At 42.8% G+C, this 16946-nt stretch overlaps 1 protein-coding gene across 1 annotated transcript in view; it reads left to right on the top strand.

Annotated features, from left to right (window-relative positions):
• The window catches only part of CPNE9 (copine family member 9), a 468155-nt gene that overhangs the window by 421148 nt on the left and 30061 nt on the right, over positions 1-16946 (top strand). The window contains exon 20 of the mRNA XM_073591994.1: positions 12122-12179. Within this exon, the coding sequence (XP_073448095.1) occupies positions 12122-12179 (58 nt within the window). The remainder of the gene's footprint in view (positions 1-12121; positions 12180-16946) is intronic.

The raw sequence follows: 16946 nt of genomic DNA, 5'->3' as shown, positions 1-16946 counted from the left end.
TTGGTTGTAACATGACAAAATATGGAACATGTCAAGGGGTATGAATACTTTTTCAAGGCACTGTACGTTTTGAAAAGGGATGTGCAAAAGGTCTAGGAGAAAGTTCTAGGAGAAATGGATCTTAATGTTTTTATGGTGATCTACCTTGTAATATAGTGTACTGCAATTTTTCTCACCTGTATTCACACCCCTCACTCCCAACCCAGCACCTTTTTTTCCAAGGATAGCACTTTTTTTGAAAGTTTTGGATGAAGTGGTAAGAGATTAAAAGTTTTGTTTTAATTGCTGTCCTCATTAGGGAGAATTACTCTTTCTATTTGTCCTTGCAACCACTGTCATCAGGACTGAAAGAAAGCAAAAATCTCAATATTAAGTTGTCATCAGAACAGCAATTAAAGGGGGAATCTGCAATAGGGAAGCTTACTCTGGTGACAACTGTCTAAGAGAGTAATGCCCCATACACACAAGTGGAATTTTTGTGTGACCGTGTGTATGCAAGCCAAGCTTGAGTGGAATTCCGTCAGAAAAAATAATCCAAGATTTTTCAGACGGAATTCCGCTCAAGCTTGGCTTGCATACACACGGTCACACAAAAGTTCCCTGAACTTTCGACCGTCAAGAACGCGGTGACGTACAACACTACGACGAGCCGAGAAAATGAAGTTCAATGCTTCCGAGCATGCGTCTAATTGTTTCCGAGCATGCATGTTTTTTTGCGCGGCAGGAATTGCATAAAGACGATCGCATTTTCGGATAGGAACTTTTTCCGACCGAAAAATAGAGAACCTGCTCTCAATCTTTTGCTGGCTGGAATTCCGCCAGCAAAAGTCCGATGGAGCTATACACACGGTCGCATTTTCCGACCAAAAGCTCTCATCTGAGTTTTGCTGGTGTCATTTCCGATCGTGTGTAACGGGGCATTAGGAAGCATTCCCATCTGTTCCCATCTTACAGGACAGGAAATGAAGGGAAATCTCCCCAGTGAGACACAAAAAACTGTCAGGGGTTTTCTACGTGTTCTCTTCTCTGTCCAAATAAAAAAAAAAAAAAGGGCTGGCTTCACATACTCTTTAACCTCCCTGGCGGTATTCCCGAGTCTGGCTCGGGGTGAAATTTCAGAACCAAAAGCGGTAACCCCGAGCCAGACTCGGAATCGCTTCGCAGGATCCAGGAAGAGATTACTTACCTTGTCCCCTGGATCCTGCGATGTCTCTCCGCAGTGTGAGCGGCTCGTCCTCCGCTCGATCTATCGCTGTGCCCGGGCTCCGCTCCCTGCGAGCGTTGCGACGCACGGGGTCGGAGAACGGCGCCAAATTCAAAAAGTAAAACACACACAATACATATACAGTATACTGTAATCTTACAGATTACATTACTGTATCAATTTATTTCAACTCCCTTTTGTCCCTAGTGGTTTCTCCAGTGTCCTGCATGCAGTTTTATATTATATATACTGTTCTTTATGCCTGGAAACTGGAGATTATCCATAGCAACCAAAACCGTCCATTTACATCAAAAGCAGGTTTAGACCAGCTAGAAAATAGTGATAATAAATTAGAATCACTTGCAGATTTGAGTGATAGTGATTTGTGGGGAAATCGATCATCAAACACTGAAAGTGATGACAGCGACAATTCTGCAACTGAGCAAAATTCAGTGTATTTGATTTGATTACATTATTGAATCATTTTTATTATTATATTATTAATTCTTATACTTATTTATAGTTGTTTATTATATTATAATTTATGATTTAGTGTTTCAAACTTTATCATACCCGGGATGTCTACTAGACTTTTGTTTGGACAGATTTAAGTGTGTTATTCCTAAGAATTACAGGTCTACAATATAAAACGCCAAATTTCCATGCAAAATAATTGTACCGCTTTCAGCATCAAAAATCTGAAATAATCATACCACCAGGGAGGTTAAGAAGGCTTGGAGTGTTGTTTGGGAAAAACAGGTGGTACAGTCCCAGTTTTACTGACCTCCCATCTAAACAGGGCAGTGCGGCCACTCACAGCCGTACCCATGCCATGGTCGCAGTGCTTGTCACAGGCGGTACCACTGCCGAATGTCACTCATTCAAGTGAATAGGGCCGTGCCATAACTGACCTGCAACAGTGCAGTGATTCGGCATTCTGAGAGTTAAAGCAGATGCAAGGAAGCCACATATTGCCTCCTCATTGCTGCCAAACACCCTCTGAAAAGTGATCCACTGCAAATCACTTTTCAGAGGGACTGCACTATAGCCACACATGTGAATGAGCCCTAACACTGTGCATTTTGCACTACCTAATGCTGCTATGTTGCACTTTATCTTAATGTGACTCATATAAACTAGGATCACCCGAGTACTGAAGAGTATCGGGATTGTGCCATATCTGTGTTGGCGGATAATTACCATGAGAGCTGTGAAGTTGTTTGTTAATAGCAGGACTTTGTAATAATTATCTATAGTCTCCAGTATTAGTCATTCTGAGGACTGCTAAAACCCAAGTTGTGACATGTATGTATATTGCTCACCGGGTTTAGAAGACATGAAAAAAAAAAGGTCTAAGAAAGATGTGAATACTTTATAATGTAATGTATGTTTTATTCATTATTACAACTGTAGTCTTTGTTAGCAGGTTATTGAATAAGTATGAGCTGGAAGCTTCTTGTTTCAGCTATTGGCTTTACTTTCGTGGAGAAATACATTACATGCCCTTTGAGAAAAAAATGTAAGAGAGAGCACCGCTCCCTCAAATGGTGATGGGATTTTAACGGGTGTGTTATATACTGTCACTGAGGCAAGCACAACCACAAGAGTTTATAAAATTATTTAAGATTTATTAGAAAGATACAAATATAAAATTACAATACAATAATATCATTGGTCATAAGGTATTGACCATAATTGATACTTAATGCACAAGATGCGAAAAGATGCTTGTATATATGCAGAGAAGCCGACACATTTCGCACACTGCTTCTTCAGGGCAGCTCAGCATGCATCAAACTTGTGGCATATATATATATATATATATATATATATATATATATATCTAAGCCACTGCAACCCCAAGGAGACAACGGTGAATGACCCTATGGGGATTGAGCAGTGAAGTCAGATACACCGGGCTGGTCTGTTGGACGTCGGGCCATGTAAAGGCATGATATCATCGGGGCAATAATGATCTATAGAGAGTCCATTGGATAGTATAGACCGGCGGCTGCACAGGGATCGTCAAATCTCCCACACCAACACCGCGGCATGTAAAATGTAAAGCCGCGTGCACACCATCGGATTTTCCAACGGGAATTGTGTGATGACAGACTGTTGGCGAAAAATCCGACCATTTGTACGCTCTATCGGACAATTGTTGTCGGATTTTCCGTGGACAAATGTTAGATGGCAGGCTTTAAAATTTTCCACGGACAAATGTCTGCTGCCGAGTGCGTGTACACAAGTCTGTCGGACAAAAGTCCAAAGTACAAACACGCATGCTCGGAAGCAAGGACGAGCCAGAAGCGGTCGGTCTTGTAAACTAGCGCTCGTAATGGAAGATTAACATTCATGAAGCCAGGGGCGGATCCAGTCTCGGGAGGGGCACTGCCAGAAAATATATTTTTCTGGGGTACATCTATCGGGGAAATGGCTGGTGTTGGCGCTTCAATCATCACGGCACCATGGTTGTTATGGTGTCAGGATGATTGAAGCACATTATTACTATTATTACATTGTTATAAAAAATTAAATAGTTTAACTCACCATAATGCAGAATCAGTGGGAGCCCAGAGTGTGTCACTTGCCACGTCACCTGTCACCAGATGCAGATTGTCACTTGCCACATTGCCTGCCACATGTTGCAGATTGTCACTTGCCACGTCGCTTGTCACCAGATGCAGATTGTCACTTGCCACGTCGCCTGCCACATGTTGCGGATTGTCACTTGCCACATCGCTTGTCACCAGATGCAGATTGTCACTTGCCACGTCGCCTGCCACATGTTGCGGATTGTCACTTGCCACGTCGCTTGTCACCAGATGCAGATTGTCACTTGCCACGTCGCCTGCCACATGTTGCGGATTGTCACTTGCCACGTCGCTTGTCACCAGATGCAGATTGTCACTTGCCACATGTTGCGGATTGTCACTTGCCAGGTCACCTGTCACCAGATGAAGATTGTCACTTGCCCCCTGCTAAGGTGGTCTCTTGTGTCCCAGAAACAGGCAGCAGAGAGATGATGTAATCTCTCTGCTGCCGCAGCTGCCTGCATGGTGAGGGGGGAACTGCAGGGATGCAGGGCGGGCGGTGAGAGATGATGTCATCTCTCTGCTCCCCCGCCCACCGGCTCCCTGATTGGCCAGCAGACAAACACATCGAGCGGCGCCGGCACATCTCACCAACTGAGCCGCCGGGCCAGCCCGCTGTCTCTCTCCTGCGGAGCCGCCTGGCGGCTCTCTCACTTACGGAGCCGCCCGCCGGCTCTCTGACTCACCCGCATTTCTCGGAGGGGGCAATTGCCCCGTTGCCCCCCCCCCTTGGATCTGCCCCTGCGTGACGCGGCAAATTATGAAATCTCCAAATGCAGCGCACAATTCTCTTCTTCTTTAATGGGATAATAATGAAGCTGATTTGCTGGTGATACTGATGGAGTTATTGCAAACTAATTTTAAAACGCTTTTTTTTTCTAGTGATATCAAGAATAATATTATTATGCTTATTATTTTTATTTTGGGCAAGTTACCACAACACCATTATCCGGTAGTTTTTAAGATCAAAGATACAACTATGTTGGATTCCCTTGTTAATTTTACATTGTATTGACTCCCAAACTGTCATTTGAAGTAAAACACATAGCCAAGTATTATTCTACACAATTTTTTTTATTGTGCATTAAAAAAAGAAAACAAATAAAAATTAGACATGATATCTGCCAATAGAACTTAACCAAAAAGTGCATTCTATGTATCCAAAAATATAGAAAATATACCAAATCAAATCATTATTATTCAACCAAAAAATAAAATAAAAGCCTCATGCATGTGTCCTGCTTCTTAATATTGGGGGTCAACAATGCCAAGAGTTGGTGAAAGCAGGGGTCCATCATCCAGAGATAATTCCGAAAATCATCCGGATTATTCTCCTGGAGCTCCCGCAGCAAAGGCATATGACATAATTGGTCACGATTAATAAAGCAACCAATTTTTGGTCCAAGAAATCCTCCTCCTCCTGTTCCTGGACTGGACTTGGATCAAAGCAATAACTCCAAGGCCAATAATAAATAACATGTTATCACCTCCGATTCCGCAACATGTCTGGTTGACGAACAGCCGCTCAGAAACAAACTAAAAAGTGCGAAATGAAAAGTGCAAATCAACACTCACCAAACTTCTACTAACACGAAATTGAGCAGAAGGAGCACAAAGGGTGGCGTCTGGCAATTGAACTTCCTCTTTATCGGCTCGTAGTACGTCACTACGTTCGTGTTTGTTGGCCGACAACCCCTTCGGACAAAAGTCTGAGGTTTTGTCTGCGGAAAATCAGATCGTGTGTACGAGGCTTAAGAATTGATGCTGGTTTGAAGCCAAGAGGTAGCCTCATTAAATATCATATACAGTAAATACATTCTGTTCACTCACTTTGCTTTTTGTAGACTGATAAAAACAATTTAAATATATATTTTTGAAAGCATTTTTACTTTATAGCATTTCTTCACACCTGCCTACAATATATTGTCAAAAGTCTTGGGGCGCCTGCCTTAACTTACACATCAAATTTAATGGCATCCCAGTCTTAGTCCGTAGGGTTCAATATTGAGTTGGCCCACCCTTTGCAGCTATAACAGCTTCAACTCTTCTGGTAAGGCTGTCCACAAGGTTTAGGAGTGTGTCTATGGGAATGTTTGACCATTCTTCCAGAAGCACATTTGTGAGGTCAGGCACTGAGTTGGATGGGAAGGCCTGGCTCGCAGTCTCCGCTCTAATTTATTGCAAAGGTGTTCTGTCGGGTTGAAGTCAGGACTCTGTGCAGGCCAGTCAAGTTCCTCCACCCCAAACACGCTCATCCATGTCTTTATGGATCTTGATTTGAGCACTGGTCTAAATCATTTGGTGGAGGGGGGATTATGGTGTGGGGGTTGTTTTTCAGGGGTTGGGCTTGGCCCCTTGGTTCCAGTGAAGGGAACTCTTAAAGCATCAGCATACCAATTTTGGACAATTTATGTAAATGGACATGTAGCAATTTTTCCAATGCAGCACCCCACATCTCCCAGTAGTGCATTACCATGCATTGTGGTCTGGTGCAACATAAACTATATTGTCAAAAGTATTGGGACGCCTGCCTTTACACGCACATGAACTTTAAAGCCATCTCAGTCTTAGTACGTAGGGTTCAATATTGAGTTGGCCCGCCTTTGCAGCTATAACAGCTTCAACTCTTCTAGGACGGCTGTCCACAAGGTTTAGGAGTGTGTCTATGGGAATGTTTGACCATTCTTCCAGAAGCGCATTTGTGAGGTCAGACACTGATGTTGAACAAGAAGGCCTGGCTTGCGGTCTCCGCTCTAATTCATCCCAAAGGTGTTCTATCAGGTTTAGGTCAGGACTCTGTGCGGAGTTCAAGTTTCTCCACCCCAAACTCTTTCATCTGTGTCTTTATGGACCTTGCTTTGTGAACTTTTAAGGTGTCAGCATACCAAGACATTTTGGACAATTTCATGCTCCCAACTTTGTGGGAATAGTTTGGGGATGGCCCCTTCCTGTTCCAACATGACTGAGCACCAGTGCACAAAGCAAGGTCCATAAAGACATGGATGAGCGAGTTTGGGGTGGAGGAACTTGACTGGATTGCACAGAGTCCTGACCTCAACCCGATAGAACACCTTTGAGATGAATTAGAACACAGACTGTGGGCCAGGCCTTCTCGTCCAACATCAGTGTCTGACCTCACCAATGCGCTTCTGGAAGAATGGTCAAACATTCCCATAGACACACTCCTAAACCTTGTGGACAGCCTTCCCAGAAGAGTTGAAGCTGTTATAGTTGCAAAGGGTGGGTCAACTCAATAGTGAACCCTACGGACTTATGCCCCGTACACACGATCGGACATTCCGACAACAAAATCCATGGATTTTTTCCAACGGATGTTGGCTCAAACTTGTCTTGCATACACACAGTCACACAAAGTTGTCAGAATTTCCAAACGTCAAGAACGCGGTGACGTACAACACGTACGGCGACCCGAGAAAAATGAAGTTCAATAGCCAGTGCGGCTCTTCTGCTTGATTCCGAGCATGCGTGGCACTTTGTACGTTGGAATTGTGTACACGCGATCGGAATTTGCGCAAACGGATTTTGTTATCGTAAAATTTGAGAACCAGATCTCAAATTTTGTGCAACGGAGATTCCGATGGGAACTGTCCGATGGAGCCTACACACGGTCGAAATTTCCGACAACAAGCTCCGATCGCACATTTTACGTTGGAAAGTCTGACCGTGTGTACGCGGCATAAGACTTGGATGCCATGTGCGTGTAAAGGCAGGCATCCCAATACTTTGGCAATATAGTGTGTATTCAATAATTTAATATTAATAACATAATATTCAAAAATATAAAATACAATACCTCCATCCATTAAATTTAAATCGTAACTATATTGGCTTTGTATTTCTTGTAAACAAATAATGACAGCTAGTTTGCGAAACCTAAGCAAAAGTCAGCCAGTCCCTGCTATGTCTAACTTTAGGTTGTCTCGTTGCTCCAAGGGTGTCTGGGATTGTTGCTGCCGATGTAGGGTCGGAAAAAAAAAAAACGCAGATGGAGTAAATAGAACAGGTAGCACACACAAGAATAGAACGAAATTAAGAAAAAAGCTTGAACAAAAGTGCATTTCCTCTGGGCAGTGTGAGAAAGAGCAGCCGCTAATAAGCCAATATCCTAACAACTGAGAATAACAATTAGTGTCTAAAAATCGAGCACATTCAATGCAGGCCTCCCAGTAGGCTAGGAAATGAAAAAAAAAGCCCTTTCTGACTGCTGATGAAAATCTGGTTTAATGAAGAGTTGACATTAATTCCAATTAAAATAAGGAAGGTTAATAATAATCCCACAGAGCGCACAAGAGAGATGTTTGTAGAAAAGAGTCTGCGTACAGAACAAAGCCGGCCCAGAAGATTTTTCTGCGAGCTGAAAAGCATGGCACAGCTAAACTGTGTTGTTTCTGTAGAGCGCCCCATCGAGGGGCTTCACAACAAAAAATAAAGAGACCTCGTTATTATCGCCAATGGACCATGGGGAATTCAGACTTCTAATTATGGCCTGGAGCGCTTTCTAATTTTTCTGAATGCATCTTTGACTTAACTGGCTTCTTTAAAATTGACTTGTGCTTTTTCTGTAGGAACAAAATTGATTTAAAGGACGCTAATCCCAAAAGGCAAGCTATTTCATGTGTAAGGAAATATCATTAACCTTCATGATTTTGCAGACCCTGGGGGAATTTTTGAGGCAGATCCCTCAACCCCAATTAACTGAAGACAAAAAATGTAACCATTTGTACAGTACTGCTTACCCATAACCTACTATTACTTTTAACATGGGCTGGAGCTGGTGGTGCAGCTACATGTCACGCTTACCCCCAACGCAGGTGGTCAGTCACTATAGCTGGCTTCTGTTTTATTCACCTATAGCACCCCCCCCTTTCCCATAAGGCAAGCAAGCCTACCGGTACTCGATTGCTCCCAGGACTTATACACAAAGCTATAGTGCCTGGCTACCATGCTGGGGCAGTTAGCAGAGAGGTGCAATGACAGTTTAGATACAAGGCAGGCAAAGTTCAGAATAGTCAGGGTCACATCCATAGCCAAAAGGCAGGCAGAGTTCATAGAATAGTCAATATCCGATCCGAGGTCATCAATGAGGGAATCCAGCAGAGCAGGACAGATAAACAGAGAGCTTGGAGCATGTGTAACAAATGCAATATCACAAGCATGAGACTGTAGACTTGGCTGGCTTAAATCAGGTTTGGTCTCCACAAAGAGACAATGGCACCTCCAGCTTTCATATTTAGGGGGGGCACATGGGGGGACAGGGACAAAAGTAGGGGGGCAACAATAAAATGCAAATATATATATATATATATATATATATATATATATATATATATATATATATATATATATATATCCTGGTGCCCTTTACTACGATCCCACAATGGCCCTTTCACATGTTCTGCAGTGAGCTCCCTTCATACTGTATTGGGCCCCAAAAAATGTTTTTCCTCAGTTTAGGCCGATATGTATTCTTCTACATATTTTTGGTAATAAAAATTGCAATAAGCATATATTGATTGGTCTGCGCAAAAGTTATAGCGTCTACAATATAGGGGATAGATTTATGGGCATTTAGGGCTTTTTTTTTACTAGTAATGGCGGCGATCTGCGATTTTTATTGGGACTGTGACATTATGGCGGACACATCGGACACTTTTGACACATTTTTGAAACCATTGACAATTATACAGCGATCAGTGCTATAAAAATGCACTGATTACGGTGTAAATGTTACTGGCAGGGAAGAGGTTAACACTAGGAGGCGATCAAGGGGTTAACTGTGTGTTCTAACTGTGGGGGGGATGGGACTGACTATAGGAGATGACAGATCCTGGTTCCTAGCTATTAGGAACTCACGATCTGCCTCTCCTCTCCTCACAGAACAGGGATTTGTGTGTTTACACACACGCGTCCCTGTTCTGCCTCTCCTGCCCGCCATCACGTCTGACTGCCGGTGTCTTGTCGAATTCAGTCCCCTATCATATAGTGTCCTCCCTGTACTGCGCAGGCGCAGTACGGAGGACAAAGGAGACGCCGAAAGTCTCCGAAGTTCAACAGCTGATCGTCAGCTGTACACGGCGCCTGCGCATTTATTCTTACCCTATGTCCAGGATCATTCCCCACTATCCAAGTGGACATAGAGTTAGAATAAATATTTGCCGAGCGCAGCGAGGCCGTGCCCGAAGCGTGGCGAGCGAAGCGAGCCCGCGAGGGGCCCTCTTACACTGCCATCGCTAACAGGTGCCCGAGCGCCGTGTACAGCTGATGGTCAGCTGATCACCTTCGGACATTTTCGGCATCTCCTGCTCCTCCGTACTGCGCAGGCGCAGCGCCTGCGCAGTACGAGGCGGACACTATTTGATACAAGGACACTATATGGCAGAACACCGGCCACTAGCATCGGCACCCCCGCAATGCAGCGGGCATGCGCGCCTGCTATCCTGCTTAAAGGAGCCGACGTACAGCTACGGTGGTTTGCGGGATCGTGCCAACCTGCCGCAGTATAATGACGGCGGCTGGTCGGCAAGTGGTTAAAGGTGAATTGTACAAAAATAATGATTGGTTAAACCCACAATTGCTTTTTTTTACCACTATTATTCCTTTATATTGGCTTTTGTTATTTACAAATGCAGCAACTTAGAAATTGGATGAAAGGTTTAGCACTGGGAAATACTTTGATAGATAAGTAGTGCATTTTATATACAACTATATAGATCCGCTTTTGAACTATGTTGTTGAAGAAGAATCTTGAAAGGCCTTTGGACGGCAAGAACATCAAACCAGTCAATCTTGAAGGAAATCAACCCTGAATATTCACTGGAAGGACAGATTCTGAAGCTAAAACTCGAATACTTTGGCCACCTAATGCGAAGAGAGGACTCATTAGAAAAGACCCTGATGCTGGGAAATATGGAAGGAAAAAGGAGAAGAGGACGACAGAAAACAAGATGGATAGATAGCATCATTGAAACAATGACCATAAAGCTAAGCAAGCTTCGGGAGGCAGTAAAGGACAGAAAAGCCTGGCGCGCTATGGTCCATGAGGTCACGAAGCGTCTGGCACGACTAAATGACTGAACAACAACAACAATATATAGATCAGACCAAAATGAGGGACAAATTAGGAGAAAAAAAGGGACAGAGGGACTTTGTTCCGAAGGAGGGACAGTCCCTCGAAATCAGGGGCAGTTGGGAGCTATGTGTACCTTTCATCTTCATGAGTACCGGGTGTCACAAAACACGATGAATGGCAGTTTCCAGCTAAAAAGTTGATGCTTTGCCCCTGCCTGAATGCTTCACTAGCCACTCTATATAAGCACATTATAGAGGTGTGCCAGGTATCTAACTACAGCCAGCGGTAGAATTTGTTATATTGAGAATCTGGGATTCAAGGCACTTGTGAAGATAAGAAGACACGTGCAGGCACATCATGGTCTACATCTGCTATCTTTATGAAATGTTAGGTTTCCAGGCTGATTTTTAAGATAATAGTCTACTGGGAAGTTTTGATTTCTGCTGTGCCAGCCAAGCTGTCCAGGGAACATTTTTCAGCTTTCTGCATTCCCCTTATATTTGAATATTCATTTCTCTAATCAGCCTCTGTTGATGTGTTCCAGAGGCTTGAACTGAGAGCTTTAATATTTAAAGTTGTGAATACTTCTTAAATTGGGCAATCTCGGATGATGTTTCCAAGATAGTCCTGCTTGGAAGTCAGTAAATATTTGAAAGTGCTTGCAACAGCTTGCAGAGGGGTCCCTGGTAGCTGACCATGCTAGGAGGCTAGCATGGTTGGTCCACTCTGGCCGAATACAGTGACACTAGAATAATGGATTGTTTTAGAGGTTTGTACGAGCAGTAAGGTTTTTGGAGCATCCTGATTAAAGGGTCAGTCTGACCAAAAATGACCTTTCAGTGTTGGTAAATGCTGGAGTGTTAGATGACCTGAGAGTCTCTTGGGGACTCTAGTGGTGAGAACTTTGAGCTGTATTCCCAGGTCTGTATGTCCACTTTGACGGAGATTGCAGGCCTCAGCCTTATGTAGAACGTCTGGGACTGTATTGCGTATATCCTCCTTTGACCACAGGCTAAGGTGTTACATTGATCTGTCGTTTTGGTTTCTGTAGCTAATCAAAAATCATTTCGCAGACTTTGACAAGACAACAGTGCAATCGCTGTGCAATCACCACTGCAATAGCAGTTGTAGCATAGAAAATGTAGCCACCCTTTGCAGGAAGTCAACATTTTTGGTGCCTGTGGAGTACATCTTCCATGGTGTAAGTAATGTCATGTACTTGCTGTCTTGCAGGCTTCATCGTTACCATTGTCCATTATTATAGTGGGAGTTGGACCAGCAGAGTTTGATGGTAAGTGGTTTACCTAAAGGTAAAATATTTTTTGCTGTACCATTTCTACAAAACTTATTTTTGGAAGTCATTTTAAGCTTTAATAGATTTGTTGTATTATATTTTTCATTCTCATAGTTCACATACTAATTTATTAGTGATACTTCTATTGGCTATCTATATCTCAAAAAGTGAAGTCAGCACTGCCTGATAACGGATTATAAATAGGTAAGCATACAGATCTTTTTATATAGGTTAGGCAGGATAGGTAGGAGGAAAGGGGGAGGGAACTTTTTTAAAAATGCTGAATATGTGGTTAGGCTTTTATTCTAATTTATAGTAACACTAAATAGCACTGCCTGATAATATTGGGTGCTAGGCAAGTTTTGCTATTTACAGGAGTGGTCGCCAACCTTTCAGACCTCACAGACCACAATTTTGAATCCCGTGGACCACTAACATGGATTTGACATGCCTTATACTCTGGCTCTCTGCCCCCCTCCCCCTGAATCACACTGCTGCCTTATTATACGCACAATGCTCCGGTGTTCCGTCAAAATATCCAATTCATCAAGATCTCCAATTATGTCACTTCCGGTGACAGGGCATCTGTTTTATAGGTGTCTGATATAATGTGCTAGTATGCAATGCATACTAGCACATTATAGCTTAAACCTACAGGGGGAACAGTTTTTTTTAAAACAGTTTACTACAGCTTTAAGCAAAATACAGTCAAAATGTATTCGTCAAATTAACCCAACAGTTTTTTCGTAATTGGACCCTTAAGGTTCTGCAGTCTATGGCTTTTTACTAAGATAAGAGGACTAAGATATATGTATTGTGTTGCTCATGAAGTCTATCCAAAAAAATGTAAAAAGTCCCAGCTGCCGTAGGATTCAAGACTGATTCAATATTAGATCCTTAAAGTGAACCTGCACCCTGATCAAGCACACTAAAGTACATTTACAGAACGGCAAGCCCAGGTTTATCTCTGCATCTATAGGCAATGTAGAGAAATAAATATTTAAAGTTTACAAAATAGAAACTGAAATCTTCGTGTTTTTTTTGTCTATGAGAACAGAATCTTGTCGTCTTGCCAGCGCTCTAATAAGAACACACAGCAGGTGTTTCTGAGATAGAAAGCTGTCTTTGAGTCTTTGCTGTGATCTTTGAGGATCTTTAAGAATAAATAACTTTACATTAAAAACAGCAAGGGAGGTCAGGAAGAGCTTGTTTTAAAGCCCTTACCATCACCATTTACACTTGAGCAGAGCATCTTTGGCTGACTTTATTAGCCTTTTTTTAATGGATTCTTGCATGATTTTCAGGCTTGAGCATTTACTTATTTTTTATTACTTATCTAATGCAACAGTGATTACAAGGCAAGGAAATGCATGAAAAACATGCATTAGGCAAGTCCCAGGTCCCCTTTGGTCTCATGAGAACCTCCAGAGTTAGGAATAGCTGACATCCTTCTATGTAGAGTGGGTTACGAGGCATGGTGGGTGTGATGCAAGGTAGATTCATGGGCGCCAGACACTTCTTGAATGCAAAGAGATTTATTGTCTCCTAAACTGTGGGAGAGAGGGTTTAAGGCCAGGACACCCTTTAGTAGTTGCAATGTAAATTGTCAGACTCCGAGACTTCTATAGGTGGACAGCCATGCAGGGAAAAGCACCCAGCCGGACATCACATCTGCATGTGTAGACACGCTGTCTCCTATGGCAACAATCTTAAACAGTTCCTAGCAAAGGTTACAGTGAACTCTTTCAGTTCCTCTATTGTAGATCTTCACTCAACTGAGCTCCCAGTCTCTCTCACTAGACTTGCTGATCCACTGCCACTGGATCTCCTGAGCTCTTCCAACCTTCTCACTCAGTATCTTCCTCAAGCGTCACCCCGCATCTCTACTGGGTCCCTAGCTTGGCATCCAAGATACTTCTCAAGCGTCACACCACTGGCCTGCTCGGTCCCTAGCTTGATACACATGGCTGCTCTGCAAGCGTCACCTCAGCTGGCTGGGTCACTGGCTTAACACCTGCTGAAGTTTCCCAATTCTTCACCGTTGGAGAGAATACTATTCCGGTACTCACTTCAGCTACACACTGTGGTCCCTAGTAACAAGGTGTATGGTCCCTTAGTGGCGACAGCTTCCCCTCTACCTCAGACCATGACAGGTTCTCCGGCCGGCAGAACCATCACTTCTGGCTGGACTGCAAGCCGCAGTCTTAAATCTACACTGCTTCTTGCTTCTGGATAGGCCCTCAGACAGCCTAGCAGCCAGATGTCCCAGAGATAGGCCTCAGGCTCTGGCCTAGCAGCCCGGGCAGTACAACACACAACCACCCAGACAGCCATCCAGGTGGCACAGAACCCCGATCACCTGACTCCACCCAAATAAATAGGCTCTCCCAGCAGGCCAAGGGACCCAAGAAGATCCCTGCCCATTGGATGAGATACCCCATCTATTCCTGATCTGTCCTTGCAATGCCCTTGTCCTATCTAATGCCACCAGATGGCCGGCCATCTAGTAACAGAAGAGACAAGTGCAGCAATTCCAGAATTAGGATGGAATCAATTGATCTCCTATCAATTGGCCAAGGCAGATATACCTGGCAGGTAACTGTACTAGCAACCCTGCCTAAACATCAGGGTGCTACACATGTTTTACAGCTGCTCCCATTATAAAAGTATTTTGGGGCCAAAACATGTGACCCAGGTACTCGTGTACTTTTTCAAGCAAAAAGTGACACAAGACTGACCAGTATGGAAATCCTAGTGTTGTGCGTGGTGAAGCTCCAAGGCGTGCTTCAAATTACTAAGGTATTGATATGTAAATAGTTTAATGTCCATAGTCTGGGAACAGGTGCACTTTAATTATCAAGGGACCCGAGATAGCGGGAACTCAGACTAAGCTTTAAACATTTATTATAGGAGTTTGAATGGGGTGATGTCACTCCTTATAAGGTTCTTGAGCCTGTGTAGGTTGGCTTTTGTTCTGTTCATATAGGTTTTGTGCTTCCATACAAGCCTATAGGGATGCAGATACCGCTTGAAGCAGGTCAAGTGCGGGTCAAAAGAAGGTCAACTGCTGGTCACAGGTACCTGTCAATGAATTCTACACACTATCTCAGAAGCATCTCAAACTGATGTCCAACTTATAGCATTGACACAAGCTCAAAGCCCATCGACACAGGCCCTTATATTAATATATTGCTAGGAGTTTCTGTTATCTTGCCCAACCCTCTGTATATGTCAGTATGTTAAAAATGGATTTAAAAAAAAGTAGCAGATGTTTCAATTTTTTCAAATAATTATGAATATGAAATCTAACTTAGTTCCTAGCCGGATACAGCAGTCCAATGGTTAATTCATGACATTTTGAGGTTGTCGGCTGCCCTTGAGGTTTTACTTTGCCTGCAGGAGAAAATAACAGTGCAAATTCCCAGTCGAAACTCTCAGGTTTGCTACAAAGTCATTTCATGTGAAATGCTCAGAGTAATTAGGGTGTTCAATCCTGAATACATATTTACAGCCTAGTAGAAGATTTCACACCGCAGTCCAAATATAGAATTTCCTAAATTGTGCCCAGCGAGGATTCAGAGTAAAATGAACCCAGTTGAGAACAGTTTCCAGACGTTTTTTTTTTTTGTTCTTGCCTAAACCGATGGAAGAAAAAGATCTGGATATTAGACAACTGTAAAATATGGGATGTGGTTCAATGGAGATTGGCATAAGAAAATTTGGTGTCCATATGGTGGCCAATGGGCACTTATGATATATCCTGTGCCACGTCCTATTAAGTGTGCATATTGAGAACTAGAGAAATAATCATGGACTTTATAGGCACATATGTATAAAATTCACACATTTATTGGTCTACAATAAAAATATTTGTATACAATTTAACAATAGGTAAATAGGTGAATTTTCCTATAAAATCAATAAATCGGTCGCGGACTGATTGTGTATTCCCCTAGAGGACAATCTAACAAATGGAGATTGTTAAAGTGGAACCATGGGCAAATAAGTTGTATATATGATAAAGTCTGTCAATAGACACAACAGCTTTTGTTTATTACCTGCTGATGCCACCAGTAGATTTGTTGGTTTTTCCACTGCCTTAAACATGGTGACAAAGCTGTTCATCCTGCAGTAAAATTTTACAGCAGTGTTTTCACCCTAATCAAATATATACTCTGCGCTTCCAAAAATAAATTATATGCAAAGTACAAGTGCTACACAAAGTGAATAAATATACTGGAAAAATATACAATGGTCTACTCAGTAACTACCCACTGTGAAAAGTGACAATAGTGCAATATATAAGAATTATATGCATTAAAACATATGTATATTCCTTGTGATAAATAAATGTGCGTAAAAATCAGGAATAAATGAATACGTTTATATAAAGTGATAAGGTGCTTGTGATCAATAAATATATAAATTGTCCATATGTAATAAATGATCCACTAATAGGTAGAAACTCAAGTCAAAGTGCTTCTGTGTGTTTGTGCACTATCCAATTATGCAAATACGAGAGTGCTCCAAAGTCCATGCGATTCAGCTACTGCTGTGTGGGTGATCCAAATACAAACTGCAGTGTTCTCACTCAGGTGCTCCCCCCTAGGTAGTAAGCGCTCACCTTATAGCGTGTGACTTAGCCCTTAAGCTTAGTCAATACACACTTTTGAACCACCTATGGGTTCATCAGTATAACCGGAATCCTGGACTGGTCAGCTCTCACTCTCCGCCGTCCGCCGTCTATGTATAGCCGTTAGCTGT

The sequence above is a fragment of the Aquarana catesbeiana genome, linkage group LG07 (assembly GCF_042186555.1).
Source record: "Aquarana catesbeiana isolate 2022-GZ linkage group LG07, ASM4218655v1, whole genome shotgun sequence".
NCBI lineage: Eukaryota > Metazoa > Chordata > Amphibia > Anura > Ranidae > Aquarana > Aquarana catesbeiana.
The sequence above is the reverse complement of the archived record's forward strand: the minus strand, read 5'-3'. Positions and strand labels throughout refer to the sequence as shown.